Raw genomic sequence first — 25,870 nt, 5'->3', positions numbered from 1 at the left:
CTAAATACCTGAGCTGGGTGACTCTGGCCTGCCCCTTGTGTGGCTTATGACAGCCCTCCTATTGGAGTTGGGTCTTTATTATTGTTGGCCTGTCTGTTGGTGTTGTTTATCCTAAGGCTGGCTGACTGTGAAGAATTGACCTGAACCACATAGTGTGTGAGTTGCTGTGTGGAGGCTGACTCCAAGAAGCAGAATTCTCCCTAGAAAGTCTGTTGCCTATCAAGACCTCCCTTTGGGTGTGCCACTTTTGGAGCTAACTGGGTCGTGCTCTCATGTGATCTGAAACCAGCCACTGGGTGTGTTGGTTCTGGGGCCTATTAGGTGAGACTCTGTTGCAGGCCAATGCCAGATGCCGCCTGTGATGTTCCCTGACCTACCTTCTAGGAGCTACAAAGTGATCCATGGTTTGTAGCTGCCTATTTTTGGTCTGGATGCAAATGGGAGGGGCCAAGATACATGTCAAGGCTGGCTGCCACCAGTACTGGGCCTGGGGCAGGTAAGCACAAGGCTCAAGGCACTCCAATACCTGCCCCCACTTTCCAGCTGCCTGTTAGTCTCAAGTAGTGAAAGGCCTCAGGCAGTACATGAGTTACATAAGGCATGTTTTCAATTAGTTCCCAGGTAATTGTAAGTGGTATTTATCAGATTAACAAAGATTTAAATTCACCACTAGTGCTGGGATGAGGCCACTCAGCAAAAGTCTCTGGAGAAAAGGACAGGTGCTACCTGCCTGGTGTTTACCAACCTAACCTTTGGGGTAGAACCGGGTCTAAGGTAGTTATCAGAGTGGGGGCAGTAGAGTTCATCAGGTTAGAACAGATTAAGATTTGGCCTTGCAGAAGGGTGATTCTTCCCAGAAATGATAGTGCCTCTTAAAGATGTGGGAAGACATCCCTTGCCCTAAAGCCACTCAACTCAGCCTCTCTGTATGTCTCTGACACCCACAGAGATTGCCTGGAATTCCTTGATAAATTTTAAAAAGATTTTACTTATTTATTTTTAGAGAGGAGCGAGGGAGGGAGAAAGAGAGGGATAGAGACATCAATGTGCGAGAGAAACATGAACTGGTTGCCTCTTGCACACCCCCACCTGGGGATTTGGCCTGCAACCCAGGCATGTGCCCTGACCAGGAATTGAATCAGTGACCTTTTGGTTCTCAGGCCTATGCTCAATCTACTAAGCCACACCAGCCAGGGCTCCTTGAGGATTTTTTTTTAATTTAATTCTTGTTCAAGTACAGTTTTCTGTCTTATATTCCCTTGAGGATTTTTAAAGAAAGACTGCAATGCAGGGCCAAGCTGGTTGCTGTTGGCAAAGCCCACAGCTGAGCGTGAGCTTGGCAGGGTGGAGCCTAAGGGTATTGGCAGGCCCCAGGCTTGTGTAGCTCTCTGGGCTGATGTCCCATGAAGGGAAGTGCTTGACCCAGTATCTGATGGTCTCTATGTACAGTGTGGGAGAGGATCTCAATACATGGACATTGGTAGCTGTCCTTCTAGCCATGTCCCTGAAGCCACACAACTTAATTTCTCCCTGTATGATGCCGGTACCCTCTGAGCTACCATCTCTCCCCTGGAGCCCAGGGTGAGTGCCTGCAAATGAGATTTTGTGCACTGTTTTTTTTTCAGAGAGTGACCGAGTTTCCAGCAGTTTCCCACCTCATGCAGATGGATGGAATCCTCGCTAGTTTTCAAAACCAGATCTTATGTGTGCTCTTCTCCTGTGTACTTGTATCCTGGGTTGGGAAGCCCGGCATGGGGTTGAAACCTTTTGTTCCTCAAGGGGGAACTCTGCAGCTGAGATATCTCTACAGATTGTTAACCTCCACATGTGGGCACAGGGTCAGCCCTTTTTGCATTTCCACTCTTCCTGCCAGTCTTGAAGTAGCTACTTCTGTTTATCATTACTTATAAGACTTCTGTTCAACTAGTTTTTAGATGGTTATCCAGGTTGATTGTTTTACAATTTATTTGTAATTTTGGTGTGGTCCTGAGAGAAGGTGAGTATAACTTCCACCAGGCTACCATCTTGGATCAATTCCCTGAGCCTTGTTCTTTTTGAGGCTATCCTTTCCTACTATATACTTTCTTTTCTTTTTTTTTTTATTAAGGCCCTTTCTATTATTGACATTCTTTCTGTGTTTTTTTAAAGATTTTATTTATTTATCTTTAGAGGGGAAGGGAAGGAGAGAGGGAGAGAAATATCAATGTATGGTTGCCTCTGGTGTGTCCCCTGCCAGGAACTGGCCTGCAACCCAGGCATGTGCCCTGACTGGGAATTGAACCGCGACCATGTGGTTCGCAGGCCCGCTCTCAATCTACTGAGCTACACCATCCAGGGCTCCTACTATATACTTTCAATTATCCAACTGTCCGTTTTCATTTCCTATTCTATTCCTTCTTAGGGAACTCAGCCTGGGGTTCAAAATGTGATATCTGTCAATGAGTGTGAAATGATATTCAAGAAGAATGCCAGAAAAATCCTCAGGCCTTCAGGTAGCTTTTTTTCTTTCATGGCCTTTTGAAATTGAAGTTCTCAGTACCCTCAATGGGTTCTTGGTATGGAGAATAGTATGTATCTTTTGATTTGAGATTTTGATCTTTTACTCAGAATATACTAAATCTGTGATTGATCTTCGTCCTGAAGATGTGGGGCATGAAAGTGGTTCCTTGGGAGACAGAAGCCAATCTGTCCCTGGCCTCAGTCTGGATATGGTAACTACCTTTGTATTTCATTTGATCACTATGTGAAATTTTATATATCTAGAGTTGACTTTAATACCCGGTAATCTCAATCAACCTGTTATACTTTAGGAAAATGCAACATGAATGTTTGTTTTCCCAAATTACTAAAGTAAATCTGGTTACTGAATTACTTAAGAAAAAGACTGTCTTCACTGTCTATGTTATCTTCTAATACATTGCTTGATATATGTTTGGGTGCTCAAATAAATACTTATTTTGATTAAAATCTAAACAGGTGAGTGGATTGGGGAAGTCAGATGTGAAAGAGATATTCTTAATCTTATTCTTTAATATTTAAGATGGATGGTTAGAATATAGTTTATAAGCCTGAAATGGGGGGGGCATAAAATAAGGATATCTGCATACATGTTCACATGATATGTCAGAACTTAGCAACAGTAATGGCTCCACTAAAGGCAGGATATTGGTCTTTCTGCTATTTCTTATTTTTATTAACTCTGAATCTCTATTTATTGCTTGAGGAAGAGGAAGAAGAAGAGGAAGAAGAAGACATTGACCACTTGGTGAAGATGCATCGCCAGAAACTAGCCAGAAGCAGCCTGCAAAGTGGCTCCTCCATGGTAAGTTGTATTAGTTCTTTGGGCATACACAGGTTGGAATACCAGGAAGGGAGAAATTGGTTCCTTGGAGCAGAGTCAGTGACTAGAGTCAGTCTAGTTAGTCACTCTTTCCAGGTACTTGGATGCATTTATTCCTGTCCTCAAATTATACATTGGTTGCTTACTGCACAGTGAGGTGACTTCCTTAGCTTCTGCTCTAGAGAATCTTTTTTTTAATTTTTAATTTAAATTATTTTATTTTTGTTCAATTACAGTTGTCTTTATTTTCTCCCCAATAGGACACATGGAGGTGGGTTTGGAAATTCTTATGTTGCATAACAATTAGGGCTAGAGGTGTACTTCATCACAGCTTTGTGAACAGTAACCTGTAAATTCTCCCATAAAGAGTTACTCAGGCCATGAAATAAGCAAGATCAGATTTCTTTATCTGAGCCCAGCTCAAATCTCACATTCAAGAGTAGTGAGTATCATGAGAAGGGTCCTGGTAGGATTAATTGGCAGCACAGTATGATTAAGGAGCAACAATACCAATTAGAATAATGAAGTTAAAAGAAAATTAAAGAATCAAGGCTTAGTTACAAGAGTCAGGAACCAGGATAATTAGAGTTTGTTCCTGCTCACACACAGGAAGAGAATAGCAGGCTTGCACAGCTCATCAATACCTGAGAAGAAGATGTCTTTTTACATTTGGAGGGATTTTTCTCCCCAATTCTGACTCATTTACTTCTTTCTGTAGGCCTTGATAGGGCTAAGATAGATAAACTCACAGATAATGAAAGCACTTTGTTTTAATTAGTAACTGTTCCCTTCTCACCAATGTTTTAGCATATATAACATATACCAAAAATAGACTTAGGTCCAACTTGCCTCTATACCTTGCCCACCATCTGGTGAAACCAAAATTAATAATTAAATATCTAAAAAGAGGGAAAGAAGAGAAGCTAAAGGCCTATGTAAGCCATGAGCTGATTTATTAACCTGAATGATTGTGAAAGTTCTTCTAGATGTCTCTTATACTCTGAGTACAAGATTGTTGGCAGTACTGGCCTGTTGTAGGGACTTTTGAAACTTGCATTTTATTCAGTGGTATTTTTTATCATGAGGAAATATGTGAGCCATGTGGGCAGGGGAGTATGCCTTTGCCAGATGTCTGTGAGTGCTTTATCTTTAGAGTACAATAGGCAGCACAATGAGCATCTATAGTGCAGCTGGCGATTTTGGAAACATCTCTGTGACCGGCAAGATTGCCTTTTCCCTGAAGTATGAGCAACAAACACAGACTCTGATCATCCATGTGAAGGAGTGCCATCAGCTGGCTTATGCCGATGAAGCCAAAAAGCGCTCTAATCCGTGAGTATTTCTAGAACCTTACTGATGTTCTGAGATGAGAGTTCAGACCCTGGCATCTATTTGAGAGCTCTTGAACTGAGGTTATCACTTCCTGGGAGGACAAAACTTTATGGTTGAGAGTGGTTAGGAGAGATGTGAGAAAGGGGCCAGAATTGGGAAAATGAAAGAATGGCATGTCTAAGAGGGCTTGATGTAACATTCTAATTTCCTCATGGCATATATAAAATGGAAAGCAGGTAATTGAGGAATGGGCTGAGAAGAGATGATGAATTACTTAGAACTCTTCTTGGTTTCTAGATATGTGAAGACCTATCTGCTGCCTGACAAGTCTCGGCAAGGGAAAAGAAAAACCAGCATCAAGCGGGACACTGTCAATCCACTATATGATGAGATCTTCAGAGTAAGTATCTAGACCTTGAGGGAAATACAGTGTGTCCTGTCTTGTGCATTAAGTAAGCTGTAGTTATTCTCTGGCTACATGGCTGGTTGACATGCTTTTCAGTGGCCATGTCTGTGTCTGAGGATACACTCTGGGTATCTGTTCACATCCTGGCTTTTCATAGAAGAGAAAACAGGTGACCTGGCTTTCTTGGATTATTGTGAAATTGGAGATTAGGGTGGCCACCAATCTCAGTTTAAAAAGTCATCAGGGGGATTCAAGATGGTGTCAGACAGAGTTAATGGAAGTTGCAGTTACCTTCTCCCAGGACCATATCAAAATTACAACTAAACTACAAAACAATCAACCTGAATATCCATCTGAGGACTAGCTGAACAGAAGTCATAACTAAGGATATACAGAAGAAGCATGTCAAGACTGGTGGTAGGAATGATGGAGTTACAAAAAGGGATGGCCTTGTAATCATGTGTGGCAGTGTGAAATCTGAAGGAATATTTCAGCTGAAGAAGTCCCCCCAGAAGAGTAAGGAGCCTCAAACCTATTCTGGCCTCACTAGCCCAGAGCGCCAGAGTTGCGAAAAAGACCCCATATAATATCTGGCTGCAAAAATAAGCAGGATTCCATCCATCCAGGTGAGATAGGTAACTGCAAGAAACCCAGGCATTTTCTTAAAGGACCACTGCACAGAATCTCACCTGCAGGCACTCACCCTGTTGTCTATAGAAGGCATGGTGGGTCAGAGGGGACCAGAGTCAATACAGGGAGAAAGTGGGTTGAGTGGCTTTGGGGAAAGGGCTGGAGGGATGCCACCAATGTCCCTGTGCTGGGTCTCTTTTTTATACTGCCCATAGATGCCATCTTTCCTGGGTGGAGAACACTTCTCCATATGGCATTAACTGGAAGAGATTCACTACGTCCCCCACTCCCTCCACCAACTACCTGAGACCCTGTCCTGCCAAGATCACTCCCGGTGGAGAGATCTACTTGTAGCCTACAGCCTGAACCCACATTACAGTGTTTCTTGAAAATTCCCAAGGAAGTTCAGGCAAACTCAGGGAGTACCAGAGGCACACAGGGAGAGACTGAGTTGTGTGGCTTTTGGATGAGGGCCACTTTCTCCCCCCCATACAAGAAGGAGCCACTGTTCCTGTGTTTGTCTGGTTTTCATGATCCTACAGCATCAGCCTGGGGAGAGGCACTAGCCTCTCTCTGCCAACTCCCTAAAACCTGCCACACTGCAAAGGTCTTCAGGCCTCAGGAAGGTAGCTGCTGACCTTGGCAAACTCTGAGAGTTTTGCCAAGTGGCCTCAGACCCAGCACTTGTGTCTTCTTTGAGTCTCCATGAAACACATAGCCCTACCTGGTAATTCACTGAGAGCCTGCCTCATACAACTCATGTACATGAGTACAACTCATGTACTGCCAGAGGCTCTTTTAGAGGCTGAGTCTAATGGGAAGCCAGCAGGCAGTGATGAGTTTTGGGGTGTCTTGGGATTTTTGATGACCTTCCCCAGGCTCAGTACTGGTGGCGGACAGCCTCAGTGCATAGCCTTCTGCCTCTAAAGAGAACCCAAACTCTGCAAGGGCAGCTAACAACCATGGATTGCCTTGCAGCTTCCAACAGGTATCCTGGGATCTACTACAGACAGTGTCTAAAATTGACATGCACTGGAGTCCCTCCTAAGAGGCTCCAGAACCAATACATTGGTGGCTAGCTTCAGACCGCATCAGAACATGACCTGATTAACTCCACAGATGGCATAGTCAAAGGGAGGTCTCAGCATGCAGCAGAGCCTGCAGGTGTGAGTTCTTCTACCTCATGGGGTCAGCAGCTCATACACTGTGGTCAGGGTAAACGTCAAAGGCAGCCAGCCTGTTGGTGAACCCCACCCAGTTGGGCCAACAGCAATCAACACTGAAATACAACAGGTGGGAAGGATCATATAACCCACACAAGAGACACTCGTAAAGTACCCAGCTCATGTAATCACAGAAACTGCACCCCTAAGACCCACAGAACACCTATTACATAAGACCACCCTATAAAAACTGGGAGAAATAGTGTATCTATTGAATACATAGGAACAAACAGAGAAGCAGCCAAAATGAGGAGACATGATATTTTATCAGAACAATTATAACCAACAAAATCGAAACAGTATTAAAAAAACCTTCCAATAAAAAAGTGTTCTTGACTGGTAGACTTCACAGGTGAATTTTTACTGAACATTGAAAGAAAAAAATTTACACTTATCATCTTCAAACTATGAAGAGAAATATATAACAAAGCCACAGAGCAATAACACCTCATACCTGTCAGAATGGCTATCATCAGTAAATCAACAAATATCAAGTGTTGGCCAGGATGTGGCAAAAAGGGAACCCGCATAAGCTGTTGGTGGGAATGCAGACTGGTACAACCACTGTGGAAAACAGTATAGAGATAGCCTCAAAAAAATTAAAAATGGAACTGCCTTAAAACTCAGTAATTGCAATTCTGTGTATATATATGAAGAAACTCAAAACACCAATTAAAAAGTACATAGGAGGTCTGTCCAGAAAAAGTCCAACCATTGTTGGTATAAGGAGAATAGTGCACAACACTGATGTAACCTGGCAGCCAAGGAGAGTGGACTGGAATGGACATGCATGAACAATGATGACTTCACTGTACCAGTCAGTGGGGGCAGTAGATGCTATTGATGAATGTGTGTACTGTGTGGTTGTCACATTCAAAATGACTGAGCAAGTACAGCAACAAATCTGCATCAAAATTTGCATTAAATTTGAACATTCCTCTGTGAAAACTGTTCAGATGATTCAGAAGGCTGTAACTATGGGCAACTGGTGATTGCAGCTTCATCACAATGCATCTGCTCATGCATCACACATTATGCAGAGTTTTTTGCCAAAATATCAAATCATCCAGGAGACTCAGCACCACTACAACCCAAATTTGGTACCCTGTGACTTCTGGTTTTCCCAAAACTAAAATCACCTTTGAAGGTGAAGAGATTTCAGATCTTTGATGGGATTCAGAAAAACAGGACAGGGCAGCTGATGGCGAATGGGAGAACCATGTCAGGCCCCAAGTGCCTACTTTGAAGGGGAGTGAGGTATCATTGTCCTATGTACAATGTTTCTTGTATCTTCAATAAATGTGTCTATTTTTCATATTATGTGGCTGAATACTTTCTGGACAGACCTCATATATGAAGAACCCATGGACATGGATAATAGTGCAGGAATTGACTGTGGAAGTGGTGGGCAGGCTGGGTAGGAGGGCAAAGGGAGAAAATTGGGACAACTGTAATAGAATAAACAATAAAACATTAATGAAAAAAAGAAGGTCAACAAGCTAGAAAAAAAAGAATATATGAATCTCCATGTTCATTCCAACATTATTGATAATAGCCAAGATATGGAAGCAACCCAAGTTCCCATCAATAGATGGCTGGGTAGAAAAGTAGTGATACATATATACAATGAAGTATTACTCAGCCATAAAAAAGAACATGCTACTTTTTGTAACAGCATGGATGGGCCTAGAGAGTATTTTACTAAGTGAAATAAGTCATACTAAGAAATACAAATACCATATGATTTTACTTATATGTGGGATGTAAAGAACAAAATAAACAAACAAAACAGAAACAGACTTACAGAGAACACAGTGATGTGGGTGCCAAAGGGGAGGGTGATTGGGGGACTGAGTGAAAAAGGTAAAAGGCTTAAAAAGTATAAATTGGTCATTACAAAATAATCATGGAGATGTAAAGCACCATATTTTCAGCCTTATAGTCTTATAAGGCACACTTTTAAACACATTTTTTGCTTCAAATTTTTTTCCTATTTCCAACTCTAAAACCTAGGTGCATCTTAGTTCTGCATTGTAAGACACACCTAGGTTTTAGAGGAGGAAAATAAGAAAAAAAAATCTGTAGCAAAAATGGGGTAAAAATAACTGTGTCTTATAGTTTGAAAAATATGGTGTAGCATAGGGAATATAGTCAGCAATATTGTAATAACTATGTATGGTGCCAGGTGGGTACTTGAAATATTGGGTGGTACACTTTGTATATGATTGCCTAACCACTATATTGTACACCTGAAAGTGATAGAAAAGTATGTTAAATAAAACTATAATTGAAAAGTAAAATTTAAAAAGCATCATTTGGGATCAGGAGTCTCTGAGCATTTTGTGGGGGAATGTTCCAGTGTTCTCTTACCCACTCAAGGAAAAATTAATTCCAGGCCCTCGCATGGAATATGGTAGGTTTTTATGAAATAGGGTAAGTGAAAGCTTTTAACTGAGGAAACTCATAGTGATTTAGGGACTATAATAATACAATATTTAGTACTATGGACTTTGGGACTGGTTGCTCATATGTTGGAATAATCTTTGCCGAGGAATTATCAATAATCATCTTGGGCTTGTTTTTACAGTATGAGATCCCTGAATCTCTCCTGTTCCAGCGAACGTTGCAGTTCTCAGTTTGGCATCATGGTCGTTTTGGTAGAAATACTTTTCTTGGAGAAGCAGATGTCCAGATGGATTCCTGGAAGCTTGACAAGAAACTGGATCATTGCCTGCCTTTGCATGGAAAGGTAGTCTGCTTTTACAATTCAGGCAATTTGGATATGAAGTAGAATTGTCTGCAGTGTCTCTTGCTGGTACACATGGGTAATATCTTTGAATGTAGTCTGCTGTATAGTTCTAGTGCATCTTGCTGGAGTTTCTAAGCACTTGGATGGCCTGGCAAAGGATGAAGCCATAGTTTTCCTTTGAAAAGTCTGTCATATGTGTGCCACGATTTGCCTCCTAACCTTCCAGAGTCTAGTCTAACATCCTAACTTGCATCTCTTCTCTTAGCTAACCTTTTGGGTGTATCCTAATTTGCACTCCTTTTCCAAGCTAAAATTTTCACCAAAGAAATGGGAAGTAAAATTTCTTTACTTCCAATTGCTGTGCTCTTGGTCACACAGGTCAGTGAAAAATGGAGATGCTACCTCAGGTGAGAGTGTAGTAGTGTGAAAAATAGTGCTTGGGATCTGAATGCAGACCTGGATTTGAATTCTGGTTCTGCTATTTGCCAGGTAGTTAAATCACCTAACATATAAAATAACTTACCCATACTTTTTGGACTATAAGGTGCACTTTCTCCACCCCACCCCCAAATTTGGGAGGAATAATGGTTGTTAATGCTGCTGTTGAGCTCTGTTTACATTTACATTGGTGAAATATTATGTTATTTATGTTATTAAATGTTTTACCACATCTTTTGCTTCAAAAATTTTTCTGTTTTCCTCCTCTAAAACCTGGGTGTGTCTTGTGGTCCAAAAAGTATGGTAGGTAAGTCACCTAGCTTCTGTGAGCCTTAGTTTTTTCATCTGTAAAGACTTTCTTTTTTGCAGGATTGTGTGCAAAGTACCAATTAGTGCTTGGCACATAATGGGCATTCAGTAGGTTGCTGTCACTCTGTTTAAGATGAATTTGTTAGGACAGAGATAGAACTTCTTGATTATCAGAACTATTCAATGGCAAGGTTCTTCTGTTAAAATTTTTTATCCTAGCACTTTAAATGCAAATAATGGGACATGGTCCATAGAATATCTTTGGAAAGATAGACAAGAAACTAGTGGTAGTGGCTGCCTCTAGGAAGACAGACTGAGGTGGGCAGGTAATTTAGTTATCTCTATATGCCCTTTTATATTATTTGAACTTTTTACAGTATGTGTATGTATATACTTTTATATACATATATAAAATATATCACTTATTAAGAAAAATAAGAATAAAAGGATTTATATGCACATGGTTCAAAATTAAAACAACATAAACATGTATAAGGAGAAAAGTAGGTTCTGTTCCTTAGAAATAACCAGTTTATCAACTACTTGTATATCTTTATAGAAATTTTGTATTAAGCAGCACAGATGTACACATAAAGATTTACATTTTTTCTTTGTACACAAATAAGCTCATACAAACGTCATTGTGTTTATATATCTTGATTTTTTATTTAATAATCTATCATTGATCATGGACATCTTTTTATGTTATTACTTAGAAGTCTGTCTCATTTTAAATGCTGTATAGTATCTTTCATGTGCCTGTATTGTAATTTATTTACTATTCCCCCACTGATGAGCATTTAAATATTTTTTTTGTTCACTGTGAAAAACCTATGTTATAATATATCTTGGCCTTTTTGAAATGTAACCATAGGCAACATTTCTGGTGATTGAATTCTGAGTCAAAGGAAATGTACATTCAATATTTTGATAACTACTGCCTTCCAAAAAGGCAATAACATATTAATTTTCCCTTTAAATATTAATAAAAACAAAAAAATTATCACAAAGCTATAGCATATTATTAGAAATTTAGAATTTCTCAAGCATTTGTCACGCAAGCCATTCTCTCAGGGGCCTACAGTAGATACAGTTATTTTGAAAACATTACAATAAACCATCATGAACTAAAATGAAAAACTACATTAAAATAGAGGAATTTGGTCTTTGCAGTTATTTTGAGCAAGAATGAAAATGTGCTACTGAAACAAACACACCAATTTTGAGCTAACCTCCAGTTCTTAAGAGTCCATTGAAGTTCACAATGTAGAAATTAAAAATATGTAGACATTTAATAAACAACAAAAAGACTATGTTATTATTATAAATCTATTTTAACTTAAAAACATCCTATATTTATTATTTCTGCTTTTTCACCCAGTAATCTATTTGCCTCCCAGTGAGTTTTCACTTCCAGGCATCTACCTCACTTACTCTTTTTTTCTTTTTTACATTAAATGTATGGGGTAACAACTAGTTAATAACATTACACAAATTTCAGGTGTAGAACTGAATTTATTGAATTTATTGGGATGTATAACTTTATAATATGACATCTGTGTACTTCATTGTATGCTTACCACCCAAAGTCTAGTCCCCTTCCATCACCTTGTATTTGACCCCCTTTACCCTCTACATCCTCCCCCAAACCCCCTTACTCTCAGGTAACCAGTATTACCTCCCTATTCTTTTTTAAAATATATTTTACTGATTATGCTATTACACTTATCCCAGTTTTTTCTCCCTTTTATCCCCCTCCTTCCTGCACTGACCCCTGACCCTCTAGCATAGGCCCCACCTTAGCTCATGTTTGTGGATCGTACATGTAAGTTCTTTGGCTTCTCCATTTCTGATACTGTTCCTAACCTCCCCCTGACTATTTTTTGCCTACCTATTATGCTTCTTATTCCATGTACCTTTCTGCCCACTCTCTCCCTCCCTTTCCCCACTGATAAGCCACCATGTGATCTCTATTTCTGTGATTCTGTTCATGTTCTAGTGTTGACTTAGTTTCTGTTTTTTAGGTTCAGTTGTCAATAGTTGTGAATTTGTTGTCATTTTACTGTTTATAGTTTTTGATCTTATATCTCTTAGATAAGTCCCTTTAACATTTCATATAATAAGGGCTTGGCAATGATGAATTCCTTTAACTTGACCTTATCTGGGAAGCACTTTATCTGCCCTTCCATTCTAAATGATATAGCTTTGCTGGATAGAGTAGTCTTGGATGTAGGTCCTTTCAAGGAGTATTCCAAACCTCAATAAGTATTCCAAGCCTTTCATGACTTGGAATAACTTCTTTCCAGCCCCTTCTTGCCTGATAGGTTTCTTTTGAGAAATCAGGTGATAGTCTTATAGGAACTCATTTGGAGAGGTAACTCTCTCCTTTCCTCTTGATGCTTTTAAGATTCTCTCCTTATCTTTAATCTTGGGTAACTTAATTATGATGCACCTTGGTGTGTTCCTTTTGGGGTCCAATCTCTTTCTGACTCTCTGGGCTTCCTGAACTTCCTGGAAGTCTATTACATTCGCTAGACTGGGGGACTTTTCCTTCATTATTGCCGTAATGGGTTTTCAATTTCTTGCACTTCCTCTTCTCCTTCTGGCACCCCTATGATTTGAATGTTGGAATGCTTAATGTCCCAGAGGTCCCTAAGCTTCTCATTGTTTTGCATTCTTGTTTCTTCATGTTGTTCTGGTGGGATGCTTAGTTCTTCCTTTTGTAATAAATCATTGATTTGAGTCTCAGTTTCCTTCCCTTCACTGTTGGTTCCCTGTATATTTTGCTTTATTTCACTTTGTGTAGATTTCATTTCTTCCTTCATTTTGCAACCAAGCTCAATCAATTCTGTGAGCATCCTGATTACCAGTGTTTTGAACTCTGAATCAGACAGGCTATTTCCTTGTCACTTACTTCTTTTCCTGGAGTTTTGATCTGTTCTTTCACTTGGCCATATTTCTTTGTCTCAGCGTACCATCTAGATGAATGTTTCTTTAACTCTCTGGTTGTTGGACTTCCATGCAGATGTTTTTCTGGCACTTCTGGTTGTTCTTTGTTTTTAAATCGGTTGTTATCCTTCTTTTGGTTGTGCAAGAAAGCAAAGTGTTTCTGCCTAAGCCTTCATCTTGGCCAGAACTTTCTTCACTTAGCACCTCCCTATTCTTTTCTATCTCTCCATTACACTAAACTTTGTGCATTCTGGGTATGTGGTACATTTTTGAAAAGTGATAAAAGATTATGGCCTCCTGGCATTGATATGCTCAGTAATAAGGACCTCGTTTAAAGGAGCCTCAGTGAAAAACAGGTGAAAGGGCACCTCTAGTTCTCATGCTCAGGATACCAAAGCATAAAGAACAGAGCCATTCCAAGAGAGCCAGTAGAGTGAGGCAGTTCTGCTACCCACAGCCAAAGATGACTCTTGCTGCTCATCCCAGACATTCATTCAGTATTTCATTTATTCATTAAATATTTGTGGAGCACCTACTATGTACTAGGTACTTTGTTAAGTAGCAGGCATACTAGGATGAACAAAAACAGGCTTGATTCCTTCCCTTCTGGCATTTATGTTCTAGTGGTAGAGACAGTCATTAATCAAAAGTAACATAAATAAATGTGAAGTTAAAAATTGTGGCATATTGCCCTTTCCATTATGATTCACTTGGTTGGAGCATTGTCCCATAACAAAAAGGTTGTGGGTTTGATTCCCAGTCAGGGCACATACCTAGATTGCAGGTTCAATCCATGATCCAGGTGCATATAATCTCCTGTCTGAGCATGTATGATCCCCAGTCTGAAGGCATACAGGAAATCAATCAATGCTTCTTTCTTGCATTGATGTTTCTTTCTCACCCTTCTTCTCTCCCTTCCCCTCTCTCTAAAAGCAATGAAAAATGCCTTTAGGTGAGGGTAGAAAGAATTGTGGCATATTCAAATCCTCATAACACAGTTTTACCTAGTCCTCAAATCTTTGCAAGTTCTGTTTTAAAAAATACTGTATATTTTGAAGACCACTTAAGTGATACATACTATTCTTATTAAAAAGGCTCTATAGGTACATACAGAGTAAAACGTGAAGGCCCTCTTTCCTTTCACCATTCCACTCTCTTCCTTAGAAGAAAAAAGTGTTAAGTTTGTCTGTATTCTTTGGGGTTTTTCTGTGCTATGTAATTGAGTCATTAAAAACATCAACTCTGAAAACAGCTGATCTGAATTTGAATCTTGCCTCTGCCGATTACTGTGTGACCCTGGGCAGATTGCTTAATCTCTCTGTTCCTCTGCTCCATAATCTGTAAAGTTGGAATAATAGTAACTATTTTATAGAACTATCTTGAGGATTAAACAAAATGATATACTTGAAGTACTTGTAACACATAATAAGCACTATTTAATGATAATGATGATAATCATTACTTATATACACATATATTCACATGTACAAATATGTATATATTTTATTAGAGGTGAGATACTTTCCTGCATCTTGGTTTGGTGACTTAACAATACGTATTGGATGTCTTTCCTTGTCAGTATGTATAGATTCACTGCATTCTTTCAATGATTGCATGCCATATGAGGGCATTAAAATCACTCATTAACCTTTTCTATATTGATTGATATGTAAGTTTGTTTCCACTTTTTGGCTATTACTAATAATACTGGCAGCAAGACCCTTCATCTTGGCATCAATCCCCTGTGAGTTTATGTGACAATCTTGCTGGAAGACCTTTGACAGTATTTGGAATCTAGTAGCTGTATATCACCAAGTAGCAAAATGGTGGGTATTCCAGGAGACATTTTGTTGGTTCTTCTATATCTCCTTTTGAAAAAATTGCCTTAGAAACCTGTAGCTGCCATGGCCGAGGGACCCCAGATTGTATTTGTAAGGAGAAGGATCCTCATGCTGTGAAGCTGTTCTTGGGGATAATTTTAGAATCTCATCAGCAAGAGGTCCCAACACCTCCTAAGAAGCCCACCTCAACCTGTTGGGTTTCCCTGTATTTCAGATCAGTGCTGAGTCCTTGACTGGCTTGCCATCACACAAAGGCGAGTTGGTGGTTTCACTGAAGTACATCCCAGCTTCCAAACTCCCTGTTGGAGGTGACCGGAAAAGGAGTGAGTTTTCTTTGGGGCCCTGGATTTAGCCATTTTATTCTATACAGGACCTATGTGAATTGGTACTAGCTAGTGGCTAGCACTGTTGGAGAAACCATATTGAGATAATGCCTGGATCATCTTCTAGGGAAGATTTCTTCACTTACTAAATAAGCCTTTTCTGCATATTTCAACCAGAAAGCAATGCCTTAGGGTTGGCATTTAAGTTTTTTAGGTTATTAAACTGACTTGGTCTTGGTCAAGCTGTGGCAAGCTCTTAAGAGAACAGAACAGAATAGAAACTTTGGGGCCAAGAAAGAATGGTTGGAAGGGGTATGAGGGACAGGAAGTTGAAGGTTGAGGAAAAGGGAATCAATATACCAGGCAGTATGCTAGTTACTATGGATATGTAGATGAATGAGACATGACATTTGCCCTCCCTTGAGGGGCTTAGTTTGGCAAGACAGTCATATGCAAAAAGAACACAGATGCAGGAGTGATGGATTCTTTCTGGTTATATTTGGAAGAGCTTTAGAGAGGAAGTAATGATGAAACTGGACTTAAGACTTTACCAGGCAGAAAGGGAAGAGGATGAAGTGAGAAGAGCATTTGTAGAAGAGGAAATAGAACGACCATGGTAAATATTGTGATGAGTGTGAGGCAGTGAATTCCTTATTTTGGTGGCTCTGGAGTTATGGTATGTATATGTGAAAATGGGGCTAGGATTGTTGATGAGGCTGGGACCTGACTGAAAAGAGCCTTGAACATAATGGTAAGGACTTGGAATCGATCTATTGGCAATGGAAAGCCAATGTTCCTACAAAAGATCCTACAGCAAGGTCTATCTATAGGATGTGGGAAATCAATGACATCCCCAAGGAGGTTGTACAAAATGAATAGAGAAGAGAGGCAAGGATAGAGCCATAAGGAACATCAGCATTATAAAGGTTGAAGAGAAGAGAAAAGCTAGTGAGATAGAGGGTTATCGAGAAACCAATGCCAGGAGAGATCTTGAAGAAGGGAGTGGGATTTGTCCACAGCATTGAAATACTAATAGGAGGTCAGGCCCAGTGTGGACTGAGAAGACATGGTTTATCAACATTAGATTACATTTTCAGTGGGTTAGTTGAAGTAGAAACCAGATTTCACTAGAATCTGGGCAGAGTTAATGAGGCAGAGAAGTAAAGGTGTTGAGTATGGACTCTTTTTTTTTTCAGGATAACTGATGGTGAAAGAAAGGAGAGACATGGAGAGTAGCCTCAAAATGAGCTTAGGTTGAAGGGAAATTTTCTTTTTAAAAGAACTTTTAAAAAGGAGAGATGAGATTAGCAGATATTTAGACTGAGGGTACGGGATCAGTGTAAAAAGAGATATTAAAAATAAGAGGTAGGGCCCTGGCTTGTATAGCTCAGTGGATTGAGCACAGGCTGCAAACCAAAGGGTCACCGGTTTGATTCCCAGTCAGGGCACATGCCTGGCTTGTGGGCCAGGTCCCCAGTGGGGACATTTGAAAGGCAAACACACATCGATGTTCCTCTCCCTCTCTTTCTCCCTCCCTTCCCTTCTCTCTAAAACCAAATAAATAAAACCTTAAAAAAAGAAAAATAGGAGGTGGGTGTTGAAATTGATGATGCCTGATGAATCCTGTGAAGTGAGGGTGGGGTCAAGAACACAAGTGGAGGAGTCCTCTTTTTTAGGCATTCAACAAATATTAGGCAACTTTATATTTCTAAGCCTCAATTTCCTCATCTATAAAATGAAGACAATAAGAGTATCTCATATGGTTGTTTTAAGAATTAAATGCTTAATGTAGAATCATTCTCTTAGTGAGATTTTGATAAGCATTTATTGCTGTTGTTTTTATTAATTGAGAACCTATTGCTTACTATTAGGCACTCTGATAGGTAATGAGAATCCAGGTCAGGTGTGGTCCAGTTATGGAGCTTGCTGCCTTCAGGAGCAAGGAAGAGAAGTGTTGTGTAGATAAAGCTCCAGAGAAATCTGGAGGCATAGAGGCTCACTTGCTATGGCTGACATCTCTTACAGGTAAAGGTGGGGAAGGGGGAGAGCTCCAAGTATGGATCAAAGAAGCCAAGAACCTGATGGCTGCCAAATCAGGAGGGACTTCAGACAGCTTTGTGAAGGGGTGAGTCCCTGGACCAGTACAAAACTAATCAGTTTCAGGACAAGAGAGCTAAGAGAGAAGCCCAATTTGACCTTTCTGTGTAGCTATTATACTTGCGTGTTCTACCACCTCTAGCAACCAACTTTGTTCCTGAAGTTATGTAATGACAAAACCTCCATTACTAGGTTTGCACTGGACTGGACTAATGCTGATTGCCAAAGAAGAAGGTGGTAGACAGATAGGTTTGACTTTTCCTTTCTTATAGAATTATGCTCTTAATTAATCCTTAATAAATTTAAAAAAAAAACTTCTGTCCCCTATCAGGATTTAGGGACTCATGACTTTGTTCCCCAGAATATTTAAGCAATGCTCGGTTTTCCAAAATTATAGATAACCCCACTGAATTAAGTTCTCTAGCAAATCATGTTTGGTTACGTCTATAGTTACTACCATTTAAGAGCACCTTACCTAGGAGAAATGGAACAAAATATTTAAAACACAGTTTAATATAATAACATATCAATTTTCTCTCCAGGTTGAAGGAATTTAATCAGATGAGTGATCTAGTAGAGGTAGTAGTAACTCTACTTCAGCAGATTCAAAGGCAGGAGTATGTGTATGAGGATCTGAAAGTTGTCTCACTTTTGTGGGCTAGGCCTGTGGTAGGGAAAAGGAGAATTTAGATACATATTGTCAGACTTGAGTAGGTTGTTGATTACTCTCCTGCCCTCTGCCAGATACCTCCTTCCCATGAAGAACAAGGGCAGTAAACGTAAAACTCCTGTGATGAAGAAGACCCTGAATCCCCACTACAACCATACATTTGTCTACAGTGGTGTAAGGCTGGATGATCTACAACACATGTGTCTGGAACTGACTGTGTGGGACCGGGAGCCCCTGGCCAGCAATGACTTCCTGGGAGGGGTCAGGCTGGGTGTTGGCACTGGTAAGAGCTTCTCCCCCACTTTTTCTCACTATCTTAAAGGCCTCTTGTATATTTCACTCCCGGTATTCCCAACTTCCTCCCTACAAAGCTTCTCTGTGACAAAAGTGGTCTTCTTTCCTTTGAGTTAATTAATGTTCAACCAGTATTGACTGAGTGCCTACTATGTGCAGGACTAGAGGAAGACTGAGCTCGTGCACCCTTATATGTACACATAAATGAGACCGTGATTGCCAGGAACACCATCATCTTTCCACCAATCTTAAAACCTGCCTATATCTATACCTGTAACTTCCATCTTCATGTCCTGTTATCATGAAAGAAGGGCCCTTTCTAGCAAATGGCAATCTCTTTTCAAGTGTCCTGGATCATATCCTCACTTCTCAATGACCTCACTGCTAGAATCTCCTATTTCTCCTGTGTGATCAGTTTCATTCTCTCTGCCTCCCTACTGGAGGTGAAAATAAATATGCTCTGGTATTTCTGATCCTAAGAAACAAGAAACAAACCTTCCCTTGATTCCACAACTCTCTTCTAATTTATTGAAAATAATTATCTCCTCTCCCTTGCTCTCCTTTAGTCTTCAATCCACTGTGATCTCACTTCTGTTCTACCACTCCACTGAGAAATTTTTTCTACCAAAGTTTTGTTTTTGCCTTACTAGAATTTTTAATGCTATTTAACATAGCTGATCACTTCCCTTTTTCTTGAAATACGTAGCTTTTATTGACATTACACTCTTGATTCCCTTTTAACTCACAGCTCACCTTCTCAATTTTCTTTGTGGGTTCCTCATTCTATACCCAAACTCTAAATGTTGATGTTTTTCAAGACATTGTCTAGGATCCTTTTCTTTTCTCTCGCTATAGTGTCTGCATTTAATACAAAACATCTAGGATGATGTTTTTACCAATGTAAGCTAGTTCATGTCATTTCTCTCCTTAAAACCCTCAGTGGCATTCCGTTGTACTTAGAACAAAGTTCTCAGCATGCTCACAGGCCCCATATGATCTATACCTTCTCCGTTTCTTTATTATGCATCCCTGTATTATTCTCCTGCTTGCTTACTGTGCTCCAGCCACAATGACTTTCTTTCTTCTCTCCAAATATACTAAGCTTATTCCTACTTTAAAACCTCAGCAATTAGTGTTCCCTCTGTTTAGAAAGGCTGACTCATTTCCACCATTTAGATCTCTACTCAATGTTCCCATCTTAAAGAGACCCTCAGAACTCTCCATCTAGAGGATGCCCTAAACTAGGCACTACAAATCACCTTGATTATTAACTTCGTTACATTTACCTCATTATCTGAAATACTCTTATTGATTTAGTTGTATATTTTCTGTCTTCCCTATTCAAATGTTAAGCTGCCTGCAGGCAGGACTTTTTCTACTTTGTTCGCCCTGTATTCCCCAGAGCCTAGAAGAGTACTGTACACAGTAGGCACTCAGCAAATGTTTATTGAATGAATGAATGTACAAGAGAATCAGAATGAAGCTACATAGAATCCTCAATTCAGGCCTTAATTTTATAACTAGAGGAAAAGGTGTTCAGCTTATTTTTTTAAAAAATGTAAGTCAAGTTGGCAATAACAGAAGGGCAGTAGCTCTGGCATGATGTATCAGACATTAGAGCTCCACACTAGCCTCAGAATAAGAGGTCTCTAACTACTGATGACCCATTTGGAGTCCCATTTCATTGATCAAAAGGGTCTTGATATAGTCTCAGGAGCACATAAATAGCTGTACATAATCATTAGGGAGTAGTTCCAAGACCTCTGTCCCTATCAGTGCATCTTCATAACACAATGTGTTTTATGGGGTGGCTGCTCTTGCTGTATAACCCATCATTCCTGGTAGGCTGAGGGCTGGGGTCCCTGTTCAGTCTCTTCCTGCATTTCTTTTCAGGGATCAGTAATGGGGAAGTGGTGGACTGGATGGATTCAACTGGGGAAGAAGTGAGCCTGTGGCAGAAGATGCGACAATACCCAGGGTCTTGGGCAGAAGGGACGCTGCAGCTTCGTTCCTCAATGGCCAAGCAGAAACTGGGCTTATGAGTCCCTGCCTTCCTCTTCAGGCATATCCCTGCCCAGGGCAAGTCAGAAGAGGTAAAGAAACAAAGAGCAAAGATTTAATATGTGTGTTATGTTTATGTGTATATAAACATGTATTTCTACAAATCTCATTATGCTAGAGTGATGCAGACTTGTTCCCCTTTTGAAAGCAAGCTCAAGAATAAAGGTCTCTTCAAAATGCTTTTATTTGTGCATAATCTAGTGTACTTTCAGAGTCCATTCTTTATTATATCTTTCTGAGGTTTAATTAACTTATGAAATGTTTAAAAACAACTTTTTATCCCCTGTCTTACTATCCTTGTCTCTACTTCCCCATGAAGCCCTTGCTACTTCTAACATTAGTACCAACGTATGTTTAAATGTGTTCCTGGTCTGAGGCCAAAGCTCTGGGAAGGAGGATTGGTTTATTAAGACAGGAGAAGATGGTAGGAAGGTGAATAGGTCCTTTTCTTCCTCTCTAATTTATGCTTTTAACTCATTTTCTACCTTGATCAAATTGTGGAACTTGGCTTTTAACTCCTCTTATTTTTTTTAAATTAGTTTCCACCTTGTGTGAGTCTAATGCATTTTTATTTGAATGCTAAGAAAATTATCCTTCTGGTTCTAGACACCTTCACTATACCTTTTAGCTGAGCTGCTTTGCAAAGCTCTTTAATTAAATAATAGCCTTTTGACCAAGTCATGAACATGCCCACAAAGTACTTCTTGGTGGTTCCAGGGGACCAAAGTGACTGAGGCTGAAGTATCTTCCAGCCAATGTTGAATTCTTTGCATTTAAACTGATAAAATGGTTGTTGGAGAGTTCATTTCTCTAATGAAAGTTAAGACTTCTTTCTTCACTCTCAACGGGTATCACACATTTCTTGGCATTTGTATCTGTAATGTGTCACCACACAGAATATGATCTGCATACCTTCATGTCCACCAGAATAGCCAAGTACTGTCTAAACTGGTCCAGTGTTTTTATAGGCTGGTCACTGTTAATACTCTGATAGAATGTGTTCATAGATTCTCCCAATTAGTCTGACTTCCATCTTGAAGTGGTTCCAGTTCTGTTTTTTTCTGTTATTTCCTAAATTTCACCTAGATGTAACATGGGAATGGTATATTGAGAGCTTTCTAGTCTAGGAGGGTCTAGTAATCTAAGGTTTATTTTCTGAAACTCAGTGTTCCAGACTGACTTTTTTCATTCTTCCATGAGTATCTACAGAAAGTCATTTGAGAAAGGAGTATATGCTGGAGAAAAAATCCCTTTCAGTCCAGTCATCTGCTTGCTGGCTCTTTCATAAGGTCACTGGATTGAGGGCAGCTAAGGTGGTTTCTATTGTATGTGTGAACTTAATAGACGAGTGTTTTTAAAAGGTTTATTTGGTGTGGATTGATATATAAGGCATAACCTGGGATACTGGTCTGTAACTTGCTCCTTTTTTCTCCACCCCCTATAATGTATGTTTTCTTCAGTAAAGTGTTCTCACTTGTCAAGTATTGCCATTTCTTGGTTCTGTAGATGCTTGTGTCTGTGATGTCCTGACTTCCTGTCATTGTTTTTCCTACTGCTTGAAGGATAAAAACAAAAGTGACAAACACCCTTCTCTTACCATCCTGTACAGATTCAAATAAAATTTTTCTTTTCCCGCATTGCTTCTCGCCTCCACTCAGAGCTGCCTCCACTGAGCTCTGATCCATTGGCCTTTGTGTTGGCATCTAGGGAAAGAACTAAGGAGCCATCTTAAACATGGCACTACATTTCTTTCTCTCAAGTACCATGAGAACTCCTTTAGTTTTATGCCCCTATCTCCACATGCTGAAGGAAGGACAGCAATGTGCACTGGGGGAAATGTTCCCAGCTGTGTTTCCTTCCTAATCCTTCAACTTCTCTAGGAGGTACAGGACCTTTTTTCTTTACTCTTACTACCATTATTTAGTTTTGAGAGATAAATAACACATATGCTAGTACCCTATCTCAGACATAAGGCTCTGGGTTTTAGGTAGTCCCAAGTGATTCTTGACTTCTTGTGAAAAAATGGCATTAGTATATATTTAATGCCTTCTGTATACAAGTCTTTTTTCTAGGCAAATTATATATTATTGCTTTAATTTCTCTAAAAATCTCAGGAAGTAGGAAAATTTACCTTTTCCCAGATGAGGAAAGTCAAGGCAAGAGTTGGGATTTGAATTAAGGCTGACTGTACAGTACCATGCTACCTCCTTCAAGAATGATGTGTGTTATGGATGAAGATTCTAAGGAAGGAATGACTGTCTTCTAAAATATCCTAAAGAAATGTTTTGTTTATGAAGTAGGACAGTGAGAATGCTTTGGAAGCTACCTAGCCAGCCGACTAACTGAATAACTTGGGGAGATGCTGACAGATAGGGGCACAGAAAAGAATAGAAGCAAAGAAATGTAGAGGGTCAGGGTTGAGATAGCTCCTTTGGGTCTGGCAGTGGGCCTAATTCTGCTGTTGTCTCCTTTCCTTTAGGAGCTAAGTCTTCTTCAATAATAATAATTCAAATGAAGTTAGAGTAAAACTACCTAAAGAAAGATTGATTTGCCTTGACTATTCAATAAAGTAAAACAAAACAAAACCTTTTCAATGTTTTAAAGCCAGAGGAGCATTTATATGCAAGAGTCAGGCCCAGGTAGTAACTTTGTTCAGGAGGTAGTGGGCCTCTTTATGTTATCACTGGCTCTTTGACTTGCTAACAAAGACATGTTGCTACTTGGCATGTTAATGATAAAGACAAGGAAGGGCATTTATCTTGCCTGATGTTGAATAAATGTCTTTAGAACCAAAGAATGGTTCTGGAACCAAAGACTTACCACATTAACTCACTGTATTTTTCCCTTTTGCCCATAACTCGCCTCCTGCCTTTCATAACTCCTGTACCTCCCTGGAGGGTAAAGGTAGAAAGGGACCTTTATGCTCCAAGTTTGGTCATTTCATCCATGTCTAATTCCCCTCAGCAACTGCCTAAATTTTGACTTTTATTTTAAAAAAATGAGATTTCCATTAAATCCCTCACTTCCTATGGAAACAGCTTTTAAATTTTTTTTTTGTGACTCACCACTACTCCTACGTGTCCTGGGCTCATGATTTATGCCCTATTGGTTTGCTTTAAGGAGTGAATTTTCACAAGTTGTGGGCCTTTCATTTCCCTCTTTCCTCTTGGGAGCACTCTGAGTCTTATCTCTGAGTAGGATATTATGTATATGGTGAAACCTTTTTCCTTACCAGGAGCTGTCTAAATGAGGACAAAAACAGGTAGAGATAATATAGCACACTATTCAAGGACATTGACTCTGGAGCCAGATTGCTGTTGTTTAAGTCCTGACTGTGCCACTTACTAGTTGTCTGATCTTAGGCAAGTTGCCTAACTTCTTTGTGCTACAGTTCCCTAATTTGAAAAATGGGACTAATAATAGTGCCTACCTTATAAGGTTCTTGTGAACATTTCAGAATCAATCAATAGAATGTTTAGAATGACACCTGGCATATAGTGAATGCTCAAACTTTATTAGCTCTGCCTCTCCACCTAGCCTGCTTCATTCTCCTCTCTAATTTTCCACTGATGACCCCTTGGATATAGCTGAAGGAGTAAGGGTACTGGATCTTAACCATGATACTGGGGTCCTTCCATGAGTGTGGAACAGAAGGTTCTTAGCAGCATAGTGAAGAACTAACTTTTCTTTGGAGAACACCAAAACACCATTGAGTGTGGCTGAATCCAGAGCATGGGTCTGAGTGTAGACCCACTTCCCAATAACCCTGCCTCATTTACTTTCCATGGCTGGCTCTTAAGGTTAAATTTTGGGCTGCCGGCTTCCACCTGCTGTATGCTCATCTCTTAAAACTGATTATCTGATGGAGTTAATAAATGAGGATGAATCTGTCTTTTTTTCCCTTTTTCTCTGTTAAGTTTCACAGAGGCTTGCAGTGGTGCTTTTAAGGGTTCCTAGATCATGAGCTCAGAGATCCTCTAAAGAAGGAACAGCATTGGCCACCTTTTATTATGGAACTTGAGGCTAAGAAGAGATTGTTGTTCATGAGGCAACTGGAAGGGATAAGATAAAACATCTGCTCTTGTCTGATTTTTCTTCCTAAGCTCCCACCCACTACAGCATTTTCCTAATAACTCTTAAGTAAAGCAATGGTAAATATAACATTTGTAGCCCAATGCTCTAAAAAGGGAAGTGACAAGTCCAAGAATATTTTGAAGCCCTCCCCACCTCCAATAATACAGTTAACTTACAAGGAATAGCCAACTACACTTGCTAAAATGTCCTGGTTATCTTTTGTGATACTTCCTTTTGCTATCGCCTCAGAGTAAAGGAACGATTTAAAACACAGCTAGTTATTGGAGATCCCATATGGAGACCCATTTGTTGCAGGGGCACTGCACCAACCACAAGGAATGACATTTAATGGACAAGCTAAATTGGCTTTCAGAAACAATGCTTCTGGCTTCGAGTTCAAGATAGTGGAATAGGAAGATCCTGAGCTCACCCCCTCTTGCTGACACAAAACTACAACTACAAATAGAACAGCTCTCTCTAAGAATAATCTGAAAACCAGCAGAACAAGTGTTATACCAACTACAGATATAAAGAAAAGGCCACATTTAAGTGGGTAGGAGGGGTAGAGATTAAGTCTACTCATAACCTACCCTTCTCCCAACTCTGTGCAGTGACTCACAAGTGGGAAGCATATCACAAGTGAAGAAGAGCTGAAGAATGAGGAGTCCAAGGCCTAGCTTTGGGGGTCTGCATCAGGAAGAGGAGCCCCCATAGCATCTGGCTTTGAAAACTAGCGGGGTTTATATCTGAGAGAGCCAAAGGGCTGTAGGAAACCCAGGTTGCTCTCTTTCTGAGTCCCTGCACAGAGACAGCAGTTTGGAAATCACCTAGGTCATATATGAAGATGATACATTGGCTAATTTTAGGGTGTGTGCTGGAGGGACAGGTATCTGTTAGAAATTTTCCTTGAGTCAGAGGTGTTGGTAAGCACCATTTCCCCTACTTACCCAGCTGCTCTGACACTGGCAGACACCAATTCTGATGCTCTCCATTAACCTTGTTAACATTGTTCAGCCCACTCTGGCATTTCCCTGAAGTCCCACTCAGGCTAGTACCCCTCCAAAGCAGCTTTTGCCCTGCCACACACAGTGGGTGGCCTCAGTTGGCACCAGCACATAGCAGTGTGTCTGCAAC

The 25,870-nt window shown here is 40.1% G+C and overlaps 1 protein-coding gene across 4 annotated transcripts in view; it reads left to right on the top strand.

Moving 5' to 3' along the window:
* SYTL4 (synaptotagmin like 4) overlaps positions 1–20,843 on the top strand; it is a 43,646-nt gene extending 22,803 nt beyond the window's left edge. The window contains exons 3-12 of one of the 4 annotated variants that reach the window (XM_037037382.1): positions 2,402–2,492; positions 2,644–2,711; positions 3,224–3,322; positions 4,494–4,672; positions 4,970–5,072; positions 9,519–9,680; positions 15,432–15,540; positions 17,566–17,665; positions 18,382–18,590; positions 20,495–20,843. In XM_037037382.1, the coding sequence (XP_036893277.1) occupies positions 2,402–2,492; positions 2,644–2,711; positions 3,224–3,322; positions 4,494–4,672; positions 4,970–5,072; positions 9,519–9,680; positions 15,432–15,540; positions 17,566–17,665; positions 18,382–18,590; positions 20,495–20,643 (1,269 nt within the window). In that variant the 3' untranslated portion in view covers positions 20,644–20,843. Of the gene's footprint in view, positions 1–2,401; positions 2,493–2,607; positions 2,712–3,217; positions 3,323–4,493; positions 4,673–4,969; positions 5,073–9,518; positions 9,681–15,431; positions 15,541–17,565; positions 17,666–18,381; positions 18,591–20,494 lie in introns of all 4 variants that reach the window. The other 3 variants (XM_037037381.1, XM_037037380.1, XM_037037379.1) reach the window with 3 other exon arrangements.
* Positions 20,844–25,870: the final 5,027 nt, after the last annotated feature.

Source organism: Sturnira hondurensis, unplaced genomic scaffold (genome assembly GCF_014824575.4).
Source record: "Sturnira hondurensis isolate 20B ecotype Veracruz unplaced genomic scaffold, ASM1482457v3 Scaffold0023226, whole genome shotgun sequence".
NCBI classification, from domain to species: domain Eukaryota; kingdom Metazoa; phylum Chordata; class Mammalia; order Chiroptera; family Phyllostomidae; genus Sturnira; species Sturnira hondurensis.
This window is presented reverse-complemented; position numbering and strand designations above follow the sequence as displayed.